Genomic DNA, 20,910 nt, shown 5'->3' with positions numbered 1-20,910 from the left:
CTTCTGGGGGCTCTCCAGTGATCTGGGATAAAGGATGTCAGAAGCCCACAATAACAGTGCATGGAGACAACTTGTTGCCTGCTGTCCTCAGGGAAAGTCTTATCCATGTCTGTGGTTGGAGAATCAGAGAAATGCCAGGCTGGAAGGACCCTAGAGAGACCATCAGCTCCAGCCCCCTGCGCTAAGGCAGGACCAAGTCACCCAAAACCAGCCCTGACAGGGATTTGTGCGACTCGGTCTTAAAACCCCCCAATGACAGGGATCCCACAACCCCCCTTGTAGACCTGTTCTAGAGCTTCACTCCCCTGAGAGTTAGAAAGTATTTGCTAATATCTAACTTCTATCTCTCTTGCTGCCGATTACGCCCATTGCTGCTTGTCCTTCCTTCAGTGGAGGTGGAGAACAATTGATCCCCATCCTCTTTCGAAGAGCCCTTCACAAATTTGAACACTGGTATCAGGCCCACCCCCACCTCAGTCTTCTTTGCTCAAGACCAAACATGCCCAGTTTTTTGACCTGTCCCCAGCAGTCAGGTTTTCGAAACCTTTGACCATTCTGCACTCTCTCCAATTTGTCCATATCACCCCCGAAGTGTGGAGTCCAGAACTGCACACTGCTCCCACTAAGGCCTCTCCAGATCCCGGGCTGTCACCCAAAGCACCCTACCAAGCCAGCCTAGCCCGCTGCCAGGAGACGTTGCTATTCAATTTGACTGGGTCCTGGCACTGGTACTATAAACAGACTGAAGAAGGGGAGAGAGGGAGCAGCACGGCTTGAAAGACAACCGCTTGTGCCTGACTGCTGGCGACTCCAGCTGGCTCTGGCCCGGGCGGTGCCATGGTAGAGCCTGCCGAATGCACCCTACCTTGAGAATCTCTTCCCGGTCTGCACTCCCTGATTCCTCAGCGCACTGCGCAGGAAGGTGGCACTCATAAGTAGCAGACTGAGGTGGCAGCTTAGATTGGTGGCCAGTTGGGGGAAATGCCCAGTATTGGCTAAGGACTGGCAGGCCAGGTGCATGGCTGGGGGATAAGACCGGAGGGTGCTACTCCCAGCAAGACACAGTGGTGCATCGGGCCCACCCACAGCACTTTGTTTGTAATAGGGGCACTGGCTGCATCAGCTCTTCCATTTTCCTCAGAAGCCACGCTGAGGTAACCTGCAACCTGAAAGGCGGCAGTAACCGGACTAACTCCCACCTCCAGTCACTTTCTGCAGGGCTGGTGGAGCTGCGTCAGAGCACACAAAATGACTGGGAAAAAAAAACAGTTATGCACGTCTCGTAACTGTTGTTCTTGGAAATGTGTTGCTCCTGTCCATTCCAACAGGTGTGTGCATGTGCTGCATGCATGATCGCTGGAAGCTTTTCCCTAGAGGTACCCATCGGCAGTGGAGACCCCTGGAGTGGCGCCCTCATGGCGATGTATACAGGACCCTGCCGACCCGCTGCCTGCTCAGTTCTTTCTTGCCAGAAGACTCTGACAGAGGGGAGGCAGGCGGGATTTGGAATGGACAGGAGCAACATATCTCGAAGAACAACAGTTACAAGAGATGAGTAACCGTTTTTTCTTCAAGTGATTGCTCACGTGCATTCCAATAGGTGACTTCCAAGCGGTTACCCCGGAGGAGGGATCGGAGTTCACCTGACTGTCGACTGGAAGACTGCCAAACCAAAAGCAGCAGCATCCCTCGCCTGCTGGGTCATGGCGTAATGGGAAGTGAAGGTGTGGACTGAAGACCACGTTGCTGCCTTGCAGATGTCCAGGATAGGGACCTGCGCCACGTAAGCTGCAGACGTCGCTTGTGCTCTGGTGGAATGCGCTCTAATGGGTGGAGCTGGAATTGTAGCCAGGTCATAGCACGCCCTGATGCAGGACGTGATCCATGACGACATTCTCTATGATGAGATAGGAAACCCCCTCATCCTTTCTGCAATTGCAATAAAGAGCTGTAGTGATTTACGGAACGGCTTTGTGCGTTCAATGTAAAGGGCTAAGGCCCATCTAACATCTAAGGTGTGAAACATGCGCTCCCTGCTGGTGGCATGGGGTTTAAGGAAGAACACAGGCAAGAATATGTCCTGGTTCACATGAAACTGGGAGACCACTTTGGGCAAAAAAGCATGGTGGGGGCGTAGCTGCACTTTGTTTTTATAAAACACTGTATACGGGGGTTCAGAGGTCTGGGCTCTGACGCTCTCCTTGCAGAAGTTATAGCTACTAGGAAGGCCACCTTTCAGGACAGACAGGAGAGAGGGCAGGTAGCCATAGGCTCAAAGGGGGGCCTCATGAGAGAGGATAGGACCAGGTTTAAGTCCGGGGGGGAACACGCTGATGTAAAAGCCTGGGTAAAGTCAGTCAAAGCCCTTAAGGAACCTACCCACCATAGGGTTACTGAATACTGATCCCCCCAGTGTTCCTGGGTGGAAGGCCGAAACAGCCACCAGATGTACCCTTAGGGATATCGCCAACCCTTGGTGCTTTAAGTCCAAGAGGTAGTCTAGGACAAGGGGAACTGGGGCTGATTGTGGTTCAGATCCTCTTTGTCGGGACCAAATGGAGAAACACTTCCACTTGGCCAGGTACGTGGCTCAAGTGGAGGGTCTTCTGCTTCCCAACAGGACTTCCCTGACCGAGTTCGAACACTGAAGTTCCAAAGGGTTCAACCATGGAGTTTCCACGCTGTGAGGTGGAGGGACTCCAGGTTGGGGTGCTGCAGCTGGCCATGGTCCTGCGAAATTAGGGATGGGCAGATGGGGAGCACCATTGGTGTGACCACTGAAAGGTTCAGCAATACGATGAACCACTGCTGGCGGAGCCACGCTGGTGCTATCAGGATCAACGAGGCCCTGTCCTGGTGAACCTTGAGGAGCACTCTGTGTATGAGGGGGAATGGTGGAAATGCATACATCAGGTGCCCCGCCCAAGATAGGTGACAGGTGTCTGCAACAGAGCCTGGGCTGTGGTTCAGGAAGGAGTAGAAACTCTGGCATTTCCTGTTGCCCCGTGTGGCGAACAGGTCTGTATGGGGAAAGCCCCACTTCTGGAAAATTGAGTGGGCGATATCCAATCTGAGGGACCACTCATGTCCCTGGAACGAGTGGCTGAGGTGGTCTGCCAGCTCGTTCTGCACCCCAGGAAGGTATGACGCCTGCAGGTGTATGGAGTGCATGATGCAAAAATCCCACAGGGTGAGGGCTTCCCGACAGAGGGAAGAGGAGCGAGCACCACCCTGTTTGTTTATATAAAACATCTCTGTGGTGTTGTCTGTGAGTACTGATAAGCACCTGTCCTGGAGATGGCTCTGGAATGTCTGGCATGCCAGGCGAACCGCTCTCAACTCTCGTACGTTGATGTACAGTGACAGCTCTGCCTGGGATCTGAGGCCTTGGGTTCTGACACTGCCTAGATGAGCTCCCCAACTGAGCGCCGAAGCATCCTTAACCAGGACAATCGTCAGTTGGGGCTTTGTGAAAGAAACTCCCGCACAAACCATCTGAGGTTGGAGCTGAGTGGAGGGAGCTGAGTATTCGCGGAGGGAGGGTCACTATTGAGTTCAATGGGTCCCTGCCCTGCCTGTGCAAGCCACGCTTGTAGAGGTCGAAGGCGGAGCCTGGTGTGTTGCACCACATATGTGCAGGCAGCCATATGTCCCAAAAGACCTATACAGTTTCTGGCTGTGGTGGCTGGGAAACGAACGAGGGTATGAATAATGTCCGAGAATGCTTTGAAGCGTAGTTCTGGGAGGAACACCCTCGCGACTGCAGAGTCCAGGAGGGCTCCAATGAACTCTATCCTTTGAGTGGGGGTCAGGATAGACTTGGGTTCGTTCAATATAAGGCCCAGCCAGAAGAATGTGTCCCTGACCAGGGATACGTGCTGCGCTACCCTTGTTTGGGATTCTGCCTTGAGAAGCCAGTCGTCCAGGTATGGGAAAACCTGGACCTGGCGCCTGCGGAGGAAAGCTGCCACTACCCCCATACACTTGGTGAATAGCCGAGGGGTGGTGGGAAGACCGAACGGAAGCACCCTGAACTGGTAGTGATGGCCACTGACTACGAACCTGAGAAAACGCCTGTGGGAAGGGATAACTGAAATATGGAAATACGCGTCCTTCAAGTCGAGGGCAGCGTACCAGTCTCCCGGATCCACTGAGGGAATGATGGTGGCCAGAGAGACCATGCAAAACTTCATCTTTTTTAATGTATGAGTTGAGGTCTCACAGGTCCAGGATACGCAGAAGCCCCCCCTTGACCTTGGGGATAAGGAAATAACGGGAGCAGAACCCTTGCCCTGAATTCCTGAGGGACCTCCTCTATCACCCCTAGTGCTAGGAGCAGTTGAACCTCCTGTAAAAGAAGTTGCTCGTGAGAAGGGTCGCTGAAGAGAGACGGGGCAGGCGGGTGGGAGGGCGGTAGGGAGCAGAATTGGATAGAATATCCCGCCCCTACCGTGCTGAGGACCTAGCGATCTGATGTGATCTGAGCCCAAGCCCGGTAGAAGCGGGAGAGTCGGTTCACAAAAGGACGGGAAGGATCCAGTAAGGCGACTGGTGCGCTGTCCTCGTGCTTAACTTCAAAAGGTAGGCTTAGGGCCAGGGGCTGTTTAGTCGAGCTCTGGCCTTGGCCCGAAGAGGACTGTGGGCACCTCCTATTGTTTCTGCCCCTCCTTCTAGGTGGGTCCCATCTCGGGGCTTCTTGGTAGAAGCGAGATGGGGACTGAGGCCTAAAAGATCTTCTCTGAAAGGCAGGGGTGTGCAGCCCCAGAGATCTCAGCGTGGCCCGAGAGTCCTTGAGGCTGTGTAAACATTTGTCCGTGTTTTGGGCAAACAGGCCCTCACGGTCAAAGGGAAGGTCCTGTATGGTATTTTGGACCTCGGGAGAGATACCCAAGACCTGGAGCCATGCACTACGTCTCACAGTAATGGTGGTGGCCATAGTTCTAGCTCCCAAATCCACCTCATCAAGGGCTACTTGAAGAGCAGTTCTAGAGACCACCTTGCCTTCCTCTAGGAGTGCTCCTTACTCCCTACATGTGTCAGTCGGGATAAACTCCTGGAACTTGGCCAACACCTACCAGGAATTAAAGGCATAACAGCCTAGCGCTGTCTGTTGGTTAGCTATTCGAAGCTGGAGACTCCCCAGTTGAATAGACTTTATGGCCGAAGAGGTCCAGCTTCTTTGAGTCACGTGACTTAGGAGCGGAACCTGGTTGACCCCGCCACTCCTTATGATTTACTGCATCTACAACCAACGTACCCAGTTGGGGGTGTGTAAAAAGGTGCTCACAGCCCTTTTGTGGCAGAAAGTAGTGTCTCTCCACACCCTTAGCCATCAGTGGTATAGAGGCTGCAGTCTGCCAAAGCACACTGGTGGTAGTCTGGATAGACTTTATGAGGGACAATGTAACCCTGGAGGGACCCTCTGGGGCAAGGATATCTACTGTGGGGTCTAAGTCCTCAGCAACTTCCTCCACCTGGAGGTTAAGGTTACTTACCACCCTCCTAAGTAGGTCCTGGTGGCCCTTGACATCCATTGGTGGTAAAGCAGTGGATGTGCCCTCCACAGCCTCATCAGGCGAAGAGGAGGAAGACATTCCCGGAACCGGGTCCTCCTGCCCCTCCAGTTGTCTAGAGGCTGGACATGGTAACTCAGGAGGCCTGACAACGACCGGCTGAGTGGCCTCCACCGTGAGTGGAGTGGGAGCTGTGGCTCTGCGGCTGATCGACAGACACATCCCATGTAGGGTCCTCTGGTGCCCTAGGGGAGCGGTGTGCCGTCGATGATGCTGATGGAGGGGCACGGGGATGTTAAGAGTAATAGCAAGAAATGTTAAGAGTAATAAGAAGGGTTTCTTCAGGTATGTTAGCAGCAAGAAGAAAGTCAAGGAAAGTGTGGGCCCCTTACTGAATGAGGGAGGCAACCTAGTGACAGAGGATGTGGAAAAAGCTAATGTACTCAATGCTTTTTTTGCCTCTGTCTTCACGAACAAGGTCAGCTCCCAGACTACTGCACTGTGCAACACAGCATGGGGAGGAGGTGACCAGCCCTCTGTGGAGAAAGAAGTGGTTCGGGACTATTTAGAAAAGCTGAACGAGCACAAGTCCATGGGGCCGGATGCGCTGCATCCGAGAGTGCTAAAGGAGATGGCGGATGTGATTGCAGAGCCATTGGCCATTATCTTTGAAAACTCATGGCGAACGGGGGAAGTCCCGGATGACTGGAAAAAGGCTAATGTAGTGCCCATCTTTAAAAAAGGGAAGGAGGAGGATCCTGGAAACTACAGGCCAGTCAGCCTCACCTCAGTCCCTGGAAAAATCATGGAGCAGGTCCTCAAGGAATCAATTCTGAAGCACTTAGAGGAGAGGAAAGTGATCAGGAACACTCAGCATGGATTCACCAAGGGCAAGTCATGCCTGACTAATCTAATTGCCTTCTATGACGAGATAACTGGCTCTGTGGATGAGGGGAAAGCAGTGGACATGTTGTTCCTTGACTTTAGCAAAGCTTTTGACATGGTCTCCCACAGTATTCTTGCTAGCAACTTAAAGAAGTATGGGCTGGATGAATGGACTATAAGGTGGATAGAAAGTTGGCTAGATTGTTGGGCTCAACGGGTAGTGATCAATGGCTCCATGTCTAGTTGGCAGCCGGTATCAAGTGGAGTGCCCCAAGGGTTGGTCCTCGGGCCGGTTTTGTTCAATATCTTCATAAACGATCTGGAGGATGGAGTGGATTGCACCCTCAGCAAGTTTGCAGATGACACTAAACTCGGAGGAGAGGTAGATATGCTGGAGGGTAGGGATAGGATACAGAGGGACCTAGACAAATTGTAGGATTGGGCCAAAGGAAATCTGATGAGGTTCAACAAGGACAAGTGCAGAGTCCTGCACTTAGGATGGAAGAATCCCATGCACCGCTACAGACTAGGGACTGAATGGCTCGGCAGCAGTTCTGCAGAAAAGGACCTAGGGGTTACAGTGGACAAGAAGCTGGATATGAGTCAACAGTGTGCCGTTGTTGCCAAGAAGGCCAATGGCATTTTGGGATGTATACGTAGGGACATTGCCAGCAGATCGAGGGACATGATCATTCCCCTCTATTCGACATTGGTGAGGCCTCATCTGGAGTACTGTGTCCAATTTTGGGCCCCACACTACAAGAGGGATGTGGAAAAATTGGAAAATGTCCAGTGGAGGTCAACAAAAATGATTAGGGAACTGGAACACATGACTTAAGAGGAGAGGCTTAGGAAACTGGGATTCTTTAGTCTGTGGAAGAGAAGAATGAGGGGGGATTTGATAGTTGCTTTCAACTACCTGAAAGGGGGTTCCAAAGAGGATGGATCTAGACTGTTCTCAGTGGTAGCAGATGACAGAACGAGGAGTAATGGTCTCAAGTTGCAGTGGTGGAGGTTTAGGTTGGATATTAGGAAAAACTTTTTCACTAGGAGGGTGGTGAAGCACTGGAATGCATTACCTAGGGAGGTGGTGGAATCTCCTTCCTTAGAAGTTTTTAAGGTCAGGCTTGACAAAGCTCTGGCTGGGATGATTTAGTTGGGAATTGGTCCTGCTTTGAGCAGGGGGTTGGACTAGATGACCTCCTGAGGTCCCTTCCAACCCTGATATTCTATGATTCTACCACTGACACAGGTCTAGACCCTTGGCCTTGGGCCTGATGATAGGCCCAGGGGTCCAAAAGGGTCATTGTACTGGGCCCTACCACTGGGGTGGCCAAGTGGCTACGGTGCTGCTTGCTCCGCCGGCTGATGGTGCCGGGACCGATGTCGGGACCAAGATCGGTAATGACTGCGTTGGGACTGTGAAGATTCGGCCTCTGACTCCGACGCCAACCACAGTGTAGCAGAGCCCGATGGTGTCAGAGAATGGTGGCGAGGGGACAGAGACCGGCGCCATAGCATCATGGGTTTACCACGGTGCTGGATTAGTGGCGGTGCCATCATCGGTTCTGGCATCGCTGTCCCCAATGGTGCCGTAGCCATCGGAACTGCCATCGTCGGTGCCACCGACATCGGTGCCGAAGTCATTGGTGGCATAGCGGCACCCCTCGGTGCCGGGCACACTGTTGCCATCAGTACCGATGCCGGTAGCTGATTTTGCAGGCCTGGATCTCGCACATGCGGGTCCAGGTACTGCAACGTCATATCAATGAGATCGCGGGCTGCCTCATAGGTGTCCAGAGTGGAGGGGAGGTCGAGCTCTTCCTCTAATTCCCCATGTGTAGGAGACTCTGTTCCCGCCGGACTCAAGGGCTCTGCAGCCGGGGCTGAGGCTGACAGCGTTGGTTCTTGATGGCCTTGCCAGGGGTGTCCAACTGGAGGACGCACTCCACTGTGATCACCCTTCGGCTTCCTGACAGGGGAACGACCTCTGTCCAGTTTTTTTTTCTTATGTGGCACCGGAGACTGGGATCGGTGCCGACGTGAGGCACTGGCATTGTGTGCCGGAGAATAGTACTGGTGGCTCCTTCCTCAGTGCCGGGACATCCCACACTGAGGCCAGCGCACTGCGTACCGAGGAGACCGGCGCCGGTTCAGTCTGCAGCTGAAGGGCCGACTCCATCAAAAGGAGTTTCAGGCGGTAGTCCCGCTCTCTCTTTGTTCTGGGTTTAAAGACCCTGCAAATAGGGTACTTATCTGTTTGATGGCCCTTGCCAAGACACTTGAGACAATTGTGGGAATAGGCTTCCCACACCTCTCGCACGCTTTAAACCCCTGCGGCCGAGGCATGCCTTGGCGCCGGGGAAAGTAGAACGAAGGGGGGAGGGGGGAACCCCTTGGAAGAATAATAACTACAACTATTAATAACTTGAATAACTATCTACACTGAAGACAAAGGAAACCACTAGGCTAAGTAACTTGTGAGCAAGCACTAAGCTGTTCCAACGACCATCACAGACGGTAAGAAGGAACTGAACGGGTGGCAGGGTCATATATACAACGCCATGAGGGCGCCACTCTAGGGGTCTCCACTGCCAAGCCGACGGGTACCGCGAAGGAAAAGCTTCCAGTGATCGTGCATGTGGCGTGTGCACACACCCCTGCTGGACTGCACAGCAGCAATCACCTGAAGAAGAACTGGCTGTTCCAAAGTTACCTTGGGCTGGGACTGAGAGCAGCTGTGCTGCAAAAGGGACGCGGACGTGCACGTGGGGTTAAAATCCAACATATTTTCCCCTCGATCACATGATTTCCCCTCCCCCATGTACCAATTTTTCAGAAAGCCCCAGAGCTAGACGTTTACAGCTATTATCCTCCTGAACGTCACTTCTCCATCAGATCGACGCACTGCTGTTCCAGGAGGGATGGGGCACCAGGCTCTATGCCCTGATTGTTCACACAGCATCACTTGAGAGGAGTAGATAGGCCATAGGCCCCGGTTTGTTATTGTAGGGTTGCTACAGACCAGCAGGCTGCTCCAACCCTGGCTGCAGGGTGTGCCCATGCTGGCTTGCTATGGCAGGATGCAGCTGGGTGCTGGGTTTGAGAGGAGCTGCACAGCAGCGGGTTTGTTCTGCTGGCATGGGGCAGAGGAAGGGGTTGTTGTAGGGTTGCCGAGGACAACTTTGGTTTGGTTTGGGTTTGGGTTTTTTCAAGAAAAGGCAGGTGGAATTTTAGGCCCGCCCAACTCACAAGCGGAGAGAGGGGAGGCTGGGCCAGAGCTTAGAGCACCAGCCTAGAAGGGGAGACCTGGTTCAATCTCCTCCTCTCCCAGACTCGGGGTGCGACCTTGATCCTGCCACTCACCACTCAGGCCACGACCTTGAACCTGCCACTCACCACTCAGGCCCTCACCTGTACAACAGAGTGACAGCCCTGCCCTGCCGCTCGGGCGGCGTGTGAGGATCACAATGAAGACAGTGAGGTGCCCAGATACTACAGCCAGGTAAGTGCCTACGGGAAAGTCAATACTGCAAAAAAAGATGGGTCCTTAACTTAAGTTAGGTCACTCAAGTCAGGGTCCATCCACTCTGCAGTGGGAAGAGCCTCTGATCCCAGGCAGACAGACTCACACTAGCAGGGCATGAGCCTGTTTCCCCGGGTTGGGACGTGCGCTCAGAGCTGCAGTGTAGACCAGGGGTTCTCAAACTGGGGGTCAGGACCCCACAGGGGGTTGCAAGGTTATTACATGGGGGGTTGCAAGCTGTCAACCTCCACTCCAAACCCCGCTTTGCCTCCTGAATTTATAATGGTGTTAAATATATTTAAAAGTGTTTTACATTTATAAGGGGGGGTCGCACTCAGACCCCTTCACAGCTATGTGAAAGGGGTCACCAGGACAAAAGTTTGAGAACTACTGGTGTAGCCAGACCCCTAAGACAAGGGGACAGTATCCCTTCTAGGTCAAAGCTACTTACCCCCGAGCCAGGCCTGGGCGCCTGCACATGGCGGGTGGGGTGGAGACCCAGACAGCCCCATACAGAGTCTGAACACAGCATTCTGCCCACAGCCAGAGCAGGTCCGAATGCTTGAACTGGCTGGTCAAAAGGTATTTCACCCCCTAGCCCAGTCGGAAGCAGGTCTGTCCACTGGTTCCCTTCTGTATGGAAGGCAGTCACGATGCGCACAGCTGCCAGTAACCCCAGAAGAGAGCAGCTCAGCCGCTGTGCGGTTAAACCCCAGCCCAACGTGCTGCTACCCTGTACAGAGCCCCCCACTGCTGGAGACTCCACTGAGCCCAGCACGGGAACCTCGCTAGAAGGAGCCAGACACAAGCTACTGGCCTGGTAGCTTATCAGCAGGGACTGAGCAGGTCTGTAGCTTGCTGTTTCCTGTCCTCCTGACCTTGCATGCCTCTGGCACTTCCTCCGTGCAGAACAAGCGTCACGGAGGAGACACCCTCAGGTTTTCAGTCTCACAGCAAGGGCCTGATGAGGGTTTGCCAGTGCTGTCAGGAGGTGCTGACAAAACAATGCAGACTAAATGGAGCCTGCATGCTGCTGTGCTCACCTTCTCTTCCCTGCCTCTCTGGGGCCCCTGGGGCTGCCCTGGAATCAAACCCCCATTTCAAGAGCTCACAGGGATTAGTGACCAGGGAGAGTTAACGACAGTCTGTGTTTCTACAGTACCTAGCACAGTGCGGTCCTGTCTGGCACAGAGGTCCCAGGTGCTACGAGCTGGCACTGCTGCCCTTCAATGGACAGAATGAGACATGCTCCCAGAGCTAAACCCAGCACAGGGCCGTAGCTGGAGAGGTCAAGGCCTCTCAAGGAGGATCCAAGTGCTATGCTTCTATGCCAGGGATTAAACCAGAAGCAGGAGCTGCTATAGCTTGAGCTAAAGAGTCAAGCTCTGTAGCTGTGGCTGGAACAGACTCACCCTCTGTGGGCTGGGCAGAGCAGGACGTGGAACTTGGCCAGTGGGTTGTACTCCGAGCTCATAGGGGCCCTGGAGAGCAGTGTAGTGACCATCACTCTCCGTTGGGCCCAGGTTTGCTACAACTTACATGGATTTTCAAAACCGTCTCTCCTCCACCACGGACACAGCCACTGGACTGAAATGGTACACAATAGGCAGGCACCCCAGTTTGACAAGGCAGAGCCACTATGTGGAAGAGGCCAGCTGGTCTCCACCTTGGGAGCCCCAGCTTCCCCCCAGGGCTGGGAGAGGGCAGCTCCTGATGGAACGCCAGGGAAGCTGGGACTCCAAGATGCGAGTAAGGGACCGGCTTTGCGCATCAAGCGCTGGGGCTCAAGCAACTCCCCGATCGTTTGAAGTACATTGGGGCCAGTGTTCAACTAACATGACCACCTCAAATAGGTAGGATCTCAATGAGCCCAGAGAGCGCGTCTCCTAGAGTAACTCTGGCAGGCCTGGCTTGGCTTGCATGCTCCCAGCCTGACGGCACTGAACAGGGCAGCTCCATCGTCCCCTCTGACAATGGGATTTGCCTTGAAGTTTGCAGTGGCTTCATCCAGCCCCTGAACCGAATTCTCCCTGAGATCCAGGTGTTGTGACCACCTGGGCTGTGATGCAGGAGGAGTTGTGCTAACAGCTGGCCTGGCAGGAAGCAGCTCACAGGGCCATTCCAGGGTACCTGGAGGAAGCGAGAGCTGAGCAGAGATCTCCCCAGCACCTCAGGCCTGCTCAAGCACACAGCTCCATGATCAGATAAGCCCTCAGCATCTTGTGCATGGAACCCACGTCGGTACTGCTGGAGCTAAGCTCCCAGACAGCAGCAGCCAACTCCAGGGCCTGACTCAACTCAGCTGCCATGTACAACCACAGGGTCTGGATGGGCTTTATACCCAACCCTGCCCCACAGCTAAATATAGCAGACAGCCACCCTAACTCAGGTAAGACCCCCTTCCAGGAGGCTCGCCCTCCGGTCAACATCTCAACAGAGCTGCCCTCTCTTACATCCCTTCTCACATCAGCAGAGATCAGGGCGGCAGGAACAGCGACAGAGCTGGATTTTCCCACTGTCTGTCCCATTCACAGGGGGAGGCAGCCCCACTGTCAGTCACAGGAGTTTCCTGGTCTAGCTGCGGCTGCACAGACTTCTGGGTTCAGTTCCTCTGGCACCGCCAGGAGCCTCTCAGCTCTTGGCGCTATTCTCAGTCTCTTCAGACCCCTATGTATCTTGCATGAGACCTACTGCATCTGACCTAGTAGCTGAGCCTTTATACCACACTCATCTCTGTACCGTCCACATGCTCATTTCACGCATTCCTAAGCAGATGCCTCTCGTGAGATCTGCAATGGCACCCAATTGCTCCTGACAACACAGGACCTCCCATTTGAGGTCACCTCCTCCCAGCCATGACCCGTACTAACAGGCAGAGATCTCAGCGCAACAGGCTTAGTAAGGTCTAGGTATAAACAAGATAATTGAACCCTTGGAGTTTTCATTTCTACCTCCTCCCCGTGGCCTGTGAGTGCAGCCTAAAATACCAGGGTGTGGCCACATGATCTTCAAATGGGGAAGGTCTGGGATGGAAATTCTAGGAGCTACAACTTTATCCTCCACCCACAGCAGGTGCTGAGCGACAGACCACATCCCAGAGCCATGTGGAAGTGGCTGATTCGCCACCCGTTGGGAGCCAGGATGGGTTTCACCCTGGCAAGAAGGAGCACATTACCTGTGTACTCAGGGAAGCAGATGGTCAGGGGGCTGTGTATGATCTTCTCCTCAAAGAGGTCCTTCTTATTCAGGAAGAGGATGATGGATGTGTCTGTGAACCACTTGTTGTTACAGATGCTATCGAACAGCTTCATGCTCTCATGCATCCGGTTCTGTCAAGACAACCAACCACAGGCATTCAGTGAGCCAGACGGGACCCAGACAGAGCAAGAACTGGGTTAGGAGCTGGGGAAATGGCAGGGGGAAAGGCTGCCTAGTGGTTAGGGCATGCGACTGGAATTCAAAAGACCCAGATTCAATTCCCTTGTGCCCCAAAACTCCCTGTGTGACTTTGTGCAAATCACTTTGGACCAGATCCTCAGAGGAGTTTAGGGGGTCTCACTTCCACTGGAATCAAATTCCTTCATGCTGTAGCCAAGTTCAGCCAAAATCAACGGAAGTTTGGTGCCTAAATACCTTTGAGTATTGGGCCTCAGTTTCCCATCTGTACAATGGGGCTAATACTACTCCCCTGCTCACGGGTGAGTGATGGGGCCATACAAGGACGTCAGACAGACCGGCATGAGTTGGGGAAGGTCTCAGGAGCCAGCACAGCCAGAACCTCTGCCTTTCACACAGAGGAGATCACTGGATTTTGGGGCACAGTGTCTCAACTCTGGAGAAGTTTGGGCACCAACAGCCTCATGCATTTCCGGTGTTTCCTGGATGGAACTGCCTCCAACCATTCCCACTGGAGTCTAGCTAGACGGGAGTGCTCATGTCTCCTATGTTTATGGGCCTAGGCACCCAGGTTAACTCAGTTCTAAGAGAATTCTGAGAAGCTTTAAAATGTTTTAAAGCCATAAATCTTATTGCAGAGCAGTTTTCAGAGTAGAAAGCACGTGGGGAGGGTCACGATCAGCTGGAATTCCTAGAAGCCACATGAAAGCATCAGAGGGCAAGTTTATGACACTTGCACACAGGTTTAATCATCATCATCATGTGGAGCCACAGAAAGCGGAAGAAAGGGAAGAGATAAATGTGCTGGGGCATTGGAACGAAAAGGGAGGACCATTTGGCTGTTAGGCTATTATCATATCCCAGCCTGGCACAGGAACACTGCACTGCTGGTGCCAAATTGCCAACATTACAGAGCACTGAGACAGCACCCTTCCCAAAACGCCAGCCTCATCACTGTGGAGTACCGGAATTTTGGGACAGAGATGGTGTTAACCAAGTTATGCTCAGCATGCCTGCAGGACCCATGAGCTTCCCAGTGTGTCGCTGCAATCACTAAAGACCTCGTGGAACTACAGAACAAACCATGGCTAGAAGGCAGAATTGTTTAGCAGTGAGTAATGAGCCACTGGAGCAATTTACCAGGGGGCGTGGTGGATTCTCCATCTCTGGAATTTATCTGTCAAAACTGGCTGCTCTTTGGATTGTTTGGGGGCAGGTCTTTGGCCTGCTCAGACTAGACATACCCAACGGTTCCTTCTAGTTTTGGCAGGATCAGGTGGCTAGGAGGCAAACCCACAGCTTTCTACTGCCCCAGATGAGGGCTAATGAGTTTGCTGAGATGCCCAGTTCCTGCATGCATCTAACCTACAGACACCCCTCGTTTCTGTCCCCCGTGTAAGAGAGGTGATGCAATGGTAGCCAATGAGGGTGGGGGCAGGTGAGGAGAGGATGCCAGAGAGGGATAGAAGCATCCAGTGGGAGCAAGGAGATTAGAGTGCCGGGGGGGGGGAGGGGGGGCGATGGGATAGTGGAGAGAGAGAGGCCTGGAGCCTCTTGCAGCAAACCCCCTCCCCACTGAACATGCACAGATCCGGGGGATTGAGCTGGAGACACCCAGCCCATGGTCCCTCATGCTCGTGCATTTCAGACTAGCTCCGACGCTGGGCCAGATCAGCCCCTCTCCTGTCCTTACCATCTCCTCGTCCTCAGCCAGAACCAGGTCGTAGGCGCTGAGAGCCACGCAGAAGATAATGGCTGTCACGCCCTCGAAGCAATGGATCCACTTCTTCCTTTCCGACCTCTGGCCGCCCACGTCAAACATCCTGCAAGCAAAGAGCCAGCGTTACAGCAGGGCAGCTCCTCCCCCACTCCGCCCATTGCTGAGCCTCAGCCTGATCAATGACTCCCCAGTCCAGAGAGGGAGAGCCGGCTAGAGCTGAGACTGGGAGCCACTTAGCCCTACTACCAACTGGCTGGGACACCCTAAAAGGTCTCGTCACCTGCACGGGCCTCAGTTTCCCCATCTGTAAGACCAACCTCCCAGAACTGAGAGGCTCAATTAATTAATTAGGCCCAGATCTTCAAAGAGTGCTTGGTAGCTGTGATAAATGAAGGGGGGTAGCTCCCTTTTATGGACACCCAGCAAGCCAGTTAGCTATAAAAATCTCTCTTCGTAACTGTTCTCTACTTGCTTTACCTGTAAAGGGTTAAAAAGTCTGACAGCTATGCATAGGTAAAAGGAAGTGAGTAGGCACCTGGCCAAAAGAGCTAATGGGAAAGCTAGAACTTTTTAAAATCGAACCTTTTGTCTGTCTGTGGTTGTTCTTCCAGAGAGGAGGCACAGAGCAGCAATGCTGTAAGAAGTTTAAGCCAGGTATGAAAAATAAATCTAATCATACCTAGAAACTACTCATTTGAAACCCCAGATATGCAAGTAGATCAGGGAATGTCTAGGAAGACACGATTAGGTTTCTCTCTTATTTCTTTATGGCTTGTGGACTCCTCTGTGCTAACCCCAAATGCTTTTGTTTTGTTTGTAACCTTTAAGCTGGACCTCAAGGAAGTTATTTTGATGCTTAATCCTTGTAAGTGGTTCTTTTTAAAATCTAGCAATAGCCTGAGTTTCCAGATGTATTTTCTTTCTTTTTGTTTTTAATAAAATTTACCTTTTTTAAGAACAGGATTGGATTTTTGTGTCCTAAGAGGTTTGTGCACATGTTGTTTAATTAGCTGGTGGCAACAGCTGATTTCCTTTGGTTTTCTTTCTCAGCTCTTCCCCGGAGGGGGGTGAAAGGGCTTGAGGTTACCCCACAGGAAGGAATTCCCAAGTGTGCCTTCCTGGATTCTCAAAGGGATCTTGCACTTGGGTGGTGGCAGCATTTACCCATCCAAGGTCAGAGAAAAGCTGTAACCTTGGAAGTTTAATACAAGCCTGAAGTGGCCAGTATTAATTTTTAGAATCACTTTAGACTCGAAGTGCCAGAGTGGGGAATCAGCCTTGTCAGCAATTAAACACCACTGAGGACCTGAGCCTAGGAGTCCGCAGGCTGCCTGGGGATGCTCAGGACTGCAGAGTAAATCATTCTTATTGAGAATCATTTGCTCACATTACTTAGAAACCCCTTTGCCATCTCGGAAGGATTAAGTGGCGCGGGCACCAGCCCAGATGACTAGCTGCTGTTCTCTTGGCCAGCCCGATGTGCCGTTCCCTCTGCTAAGTCAGCAAACTCCTGCCTCGGGTCCCGGGCACAGCGGCATCGCAGCAGCAGGTCGGACACAAGAATTTTAGCTGCATTTCGGCCCTGACCCCACTACAATGTCTAAGCAAGTCTGTAGCCAGCTGGTGACCTAGATGGCTCTAAAATTGGGGTTTGAGTCCTGTGCCCTCCCGGAATTCCCTCCAAAGGACAGGTAAGTTCTCCTGCAACTGACACAACTGACTGGGGGGAAATCCTAGAGCGTCTCTAGCACAAAGAATCATGGGATGTTCCCTCAGCACACATGGGCGAGTGCAGAGACCGTGAGGATGCTAACAGAGGTAGGGCTCTGTGGTGGGACACGCACACCCAGGTACAATCACCCAGGCTGGCTGTGCAGTGCAGACATAGGATTTTAACACTGGATAGTTAACTTGGGGATAAAACTGCACCTTCACTAGGAAAAAAAAAAAGTGTGTTCTTAACACGAGTTAGCAAGTTTAACTGGTTAAAATCCCAGTGAAAACAAGTTAGCAGGTCTACTTGGCTAAATCCTAGGTTGCTCCAGTCTTTATCTCAACCTGCTAATTCATGTGAAAATGCCTTGCCTTCAATGCAGTTTTATCTCATGTCAGCTAACCTGAGTTAAGAACAAACCTTTTTTCCCTGGAGAAGACAAGGTCTCACAGACAAGCCGTTTAAACAGCCACCTCCGTTCCTGGGAAGTGTAAACTTCCCTTTTTCCTTCCAGCATCCATGCCTCATGGGAGGTATTTCTGCAGCTTGCAGGCAAGTGGGAAGTGCACTGTGGCAAGCAAGGATGGATCTCTGGGAAGACGCTGTCGGCAAGCACTGGGAAGCAGAGGCTGAGGCCTCAGTAGCCTTGCACACATTCAGACAGCTATCCTAGCAGTGCAAAGGAAATGCAAGGCTCGGGAGTGGATTACACTCATCACATGTAGCGTTGCTGAGCTAAATAGGATAAGAACACGCTGTTACAGCACAACGCGCGAGGGCCAATGGGGTCAGCATCTTGCTTGTTTAGAGTGAGTGCTCTGAACGGTAACTTGCCAAGCATACGCAAAGGCACCACTTCCCCTGGGCATCAGTGGAGACTGGGCAGGGGATCAAGACCTGGGAGCTCTCGAGTTTTATTCCTGGCTCTGCTGCTGAGATGCTGGGTGGCGCTGGGGTAGTCACCTCTGCTTTCTGTGCCTCAGTTTCCCCATGAGTGAAAGGGGGATGATCAGACTCACTCATGACTGGGATGTGGGATGGCTTCCGTAGTTAAGATACAGAAATCATTAAGATTGCCAAGTGGTGCACATTGTCAGATAACGACAGCACCGCTTCCTGTGTGTCCAGCAGGCACCTGCTCACATTAAACTCAGGGACTCCGGGTATGTGAGGCCTGGAGGACACACCAAGTGGCCCTTGTGTAATTAACAGTGTGATTTGAAACCAAATCGGTTTCAGTTTGTAATTGACTCAGGCTGTGTCTACACTTAACCCGCAAGAGTGGTGCAGCTGAAGCGCTTCCGGTAGCCACTCACTGCAGTGATGTGAGGGGCTCTCCTAACACCAGACTTAACCGCTTCCCTGAGAGGCCACGGCTAGGGAGATGGACGAATTCTTCCTAGTGCTATTTCACTGAAGGGTAGGTCAGCTTAACTACATGTCGCAGGGGTGTGGATTTTTCGCATCCCTGAACGTGTAGACCTGGCCTTAAACTTAACCAATTTAAGAGTGTCCACACGACACGGGTTGCATAGATTTCACTAAATCAGTGCACAGGCTGTGTGTAGAAAAAATCATGCCACACCGGGGTTAGATCAGTGCCCTGGATTCAGCTGCACTGGTCCGAGTCCCTAATGGGCACAGATCAGTTCGGTTACAACAGTGCATCTTTCGGAGACAGATCAGCCATGCATCTACCTGCTCTCTAGTCACCTGCCAAGCCTACTCAAAACAGAAAATAGGCTAGAGAAAACCTGCATTTCTGAGGTAGGAAACAAGCAAAAACACTTATTAAAAACCCTTTCAGACCTTTTTCATACATCATTAAAGCACACACTGTGACAAAGTTGGGGATCTTTGTAGTCTTTCACATGAATAGTGTGTGCGCTCCTCAGCTTCCTATGTACCGCATGTTTAACAAGGTGGTGGGAGAGGGTTTGTTGTTGCAGAGGACCAGATGTGACCTCGCCTAGCAGCTGGGACTGCCGGACAATGGCCTGGAGATGGGGAACCCTAACAACTGGTGACCTGGTGACTAAGAGGCTCACCCCTTGCTTGGCAGTCAGCCAGTTCTGGCCAGTGGGAGGACAAAGGACTGAGAAGAGAGGACCCTGGTGACCTGAACAACCAGTTCCAGCCAGAGGGGAACAAAGGACAGAAGAGAGAGGGCCCCAGCAACCTGTTTACCTGGGAGGGAAGACAAAGGACAGGGCTGTCACACTGAAAGGGTTCTCCACACAGACCATACAGGGCCAAGAGTGGGCACGATCTGTGAGCCTGCAACACACTCACAAAAGGGCTGAAGTTCAATTTATCCCCTAAGCAAAATGCCTTACACAATGATCCGTTTTAGAAACCCAGCCTTTATCTGAAGATCTCTCTCTCTCTCTGCAGGATAATACAAGGATTGCCAAGGAGAGGAAGCTTCGCTATAGGTTTACTTCTCCTTATATCTGTTCTATCTAGGTTATTATATTTAAATAGCTTAGCTTCTCCCATGTTTCTAAGCTCCTCCCACAATTGAAAAAAGAGACACCAATCATCTGATGGTGATGGCTGTACCACACTAACTGCAGCAGTTGCAATCCTGAATGCTCTGTGGCTTTGCTCCTCAGCAAACACTTGCTCATTTCACTTGTAAATTACCTTAGCTTCAAATGAGGTGGGTGAGGTAATATCTTTTATTGGACCAACTTCTGCTAGTGAAAGAGACAAGCTTTCAAGCTACACAGAGCTAGAAGATGGGGGAGAGGGGGCTGTGATTTGTGGAGTCAATATTTATGATATGTACAATATTTCCAGTGTTGCTGTTAGTGGCCCTAGGTGCTGAGAGAAGCACTTACATGGGCATTGCTCGCCTTAGATCCTCTTCAGAGGACTAAGTATGCTGTAGTCCAGTGGTTCTCAACCTATTTATCATTGTGGCCCCCACAAACCCCTATGCCCAGCCCCCTCCGCCCAGAGACTTCTCCACAGAGTGGGGCCAGCAGCGGAGAGCTGTGTGCAGGGCAGGGGGCAGAGACCCCGAACCTGGACCCTGCTGTACATGGCCAGGTGGCAGCCTGCAGCTGGCAGCAGCCGGCTGGCCGGACCCCTCTGCATGGAGCCAGCGATAGCCGGCAGCCCAGAGCCCGTGGCCTTTAGCACACAGCTGAGCTGGGCTGCAGCTGTATGCTAATATGATCGTATGTGGCCTGTGGGCCACAGGTTGAGAACCACTGCTGTTGTCTTTCCAGCTAGGATGAGGAGTAGCCAAGATGTCCTAATCTATATTCCATGGACTCTATGAGCCACCTTTGACTGCTAGGCTCCTTCTGCAGTGAATCCTAGGCCCAGTCTCTTTTGGCGCACACAGCTGGCTCTCTCTCCTTGCCCACAGAACCTATGGAGCAATAAAATACGAAAACTGGCAAAACCCACAGAACTGCATTCCAACGTCCCCTGCAAACTGCTCGCTATTGAAATCCTCTGGAGATGTGTTTTTCTTTGCTTGGCGACTGATCGGCATTTCACATCATCGTTTCAGGCACACAGATAACAGGACTGGAACTCTGTCTAGTCTCCCCACAGTTCCTGCTGGAATGAACGTACTAAAGCAGGGATGTGTCAGCTCTCTCTGAACCACCATGTACACCAAAGGAACAAGGACCCTCTCCCTAAATCCTTGTCTTCACTACACAGGAGGGTTTTTAACCTGTGGCGACTAAAATGTGCGAACAAGGCAATTTGCACCCGTTAGCAGGTCAGGGTAAACATTGAGGGAGCGCATGGTTCACCTCAACACACTGATGCACGTGAGAACCACGAAGTGCCTAGTACACACTAGGATGTTACCACGTGTTTGCTGCCACATGGATAAAAAAAAAACCAAACCAGATCCTTCTCTCTTCCAAGTGTGTGTGTGTGTGTGTACACACCATGCCCACCGCCAGGGGGTTTGACAGACCCCACGCTAACACTCAGTGCTGCTGGCCAAAGGAACTGGCCCTGGCTATGTGCAGTGGGACTCTAGAGCTCTACTCCTTTTGATCTTCAGTCACCTGTCCGGAGTTCAGTAAGGCATTTGATACAGGTCCACCAGGGAAATCATCAGTTAAATTGGAGAAGATGGGGCTTACTCTGAGAATTGAGAGGTGAGCAAGGAACTGGTTAATGG

At 52.2% G+C, this 20,910-nt stretch overlaps 1 protein-coding gene across 1 annotated transcript in view; it reads right to left on the bottom strand.

Moving 5' to 3' along the window:
• The window catches only part of GNAI2 (G protein subunit alpha i2), a 197,626-nt gene that overhangs the window by 5,786 nt on the left and 170,930 nt on the right, over window positions 1-20,910 (bottom strand). Inside the window, exons 6-7 of the mRNA XM_084633229.1 lie at window positions 15,014-15,143; window positions 13,100-13,253 (exon numbers count right to left, since the gene is read on the bottom strand). Of these exons, the coding sequence (XP_084489355.1) occupies window positions 13,100-13,253; window positions 15,014-15,143 (284 nt within the window). The remainder of the gene's footprint in view (window positions 1-13,099; window positions 13,254-15,013; window positions 15,144-20,910) is intronic.

Source organism: Lepidochelys olivacea (assembly GCF_965140295.1).
Source record: "Lepidochelys olivacea isolate rLepOli2 genome assembly, chromosome: 7".
NCBI lineage: Eukaryota > Metazoa > Chordata > Testudines > Cheloniidae > Lepidochelys > Lepidochelys olivacea.
Note: the sequence above shows the minus strand (reverse complement) of the source record. Positions and strands in the feature narration are given on the sequence as shown.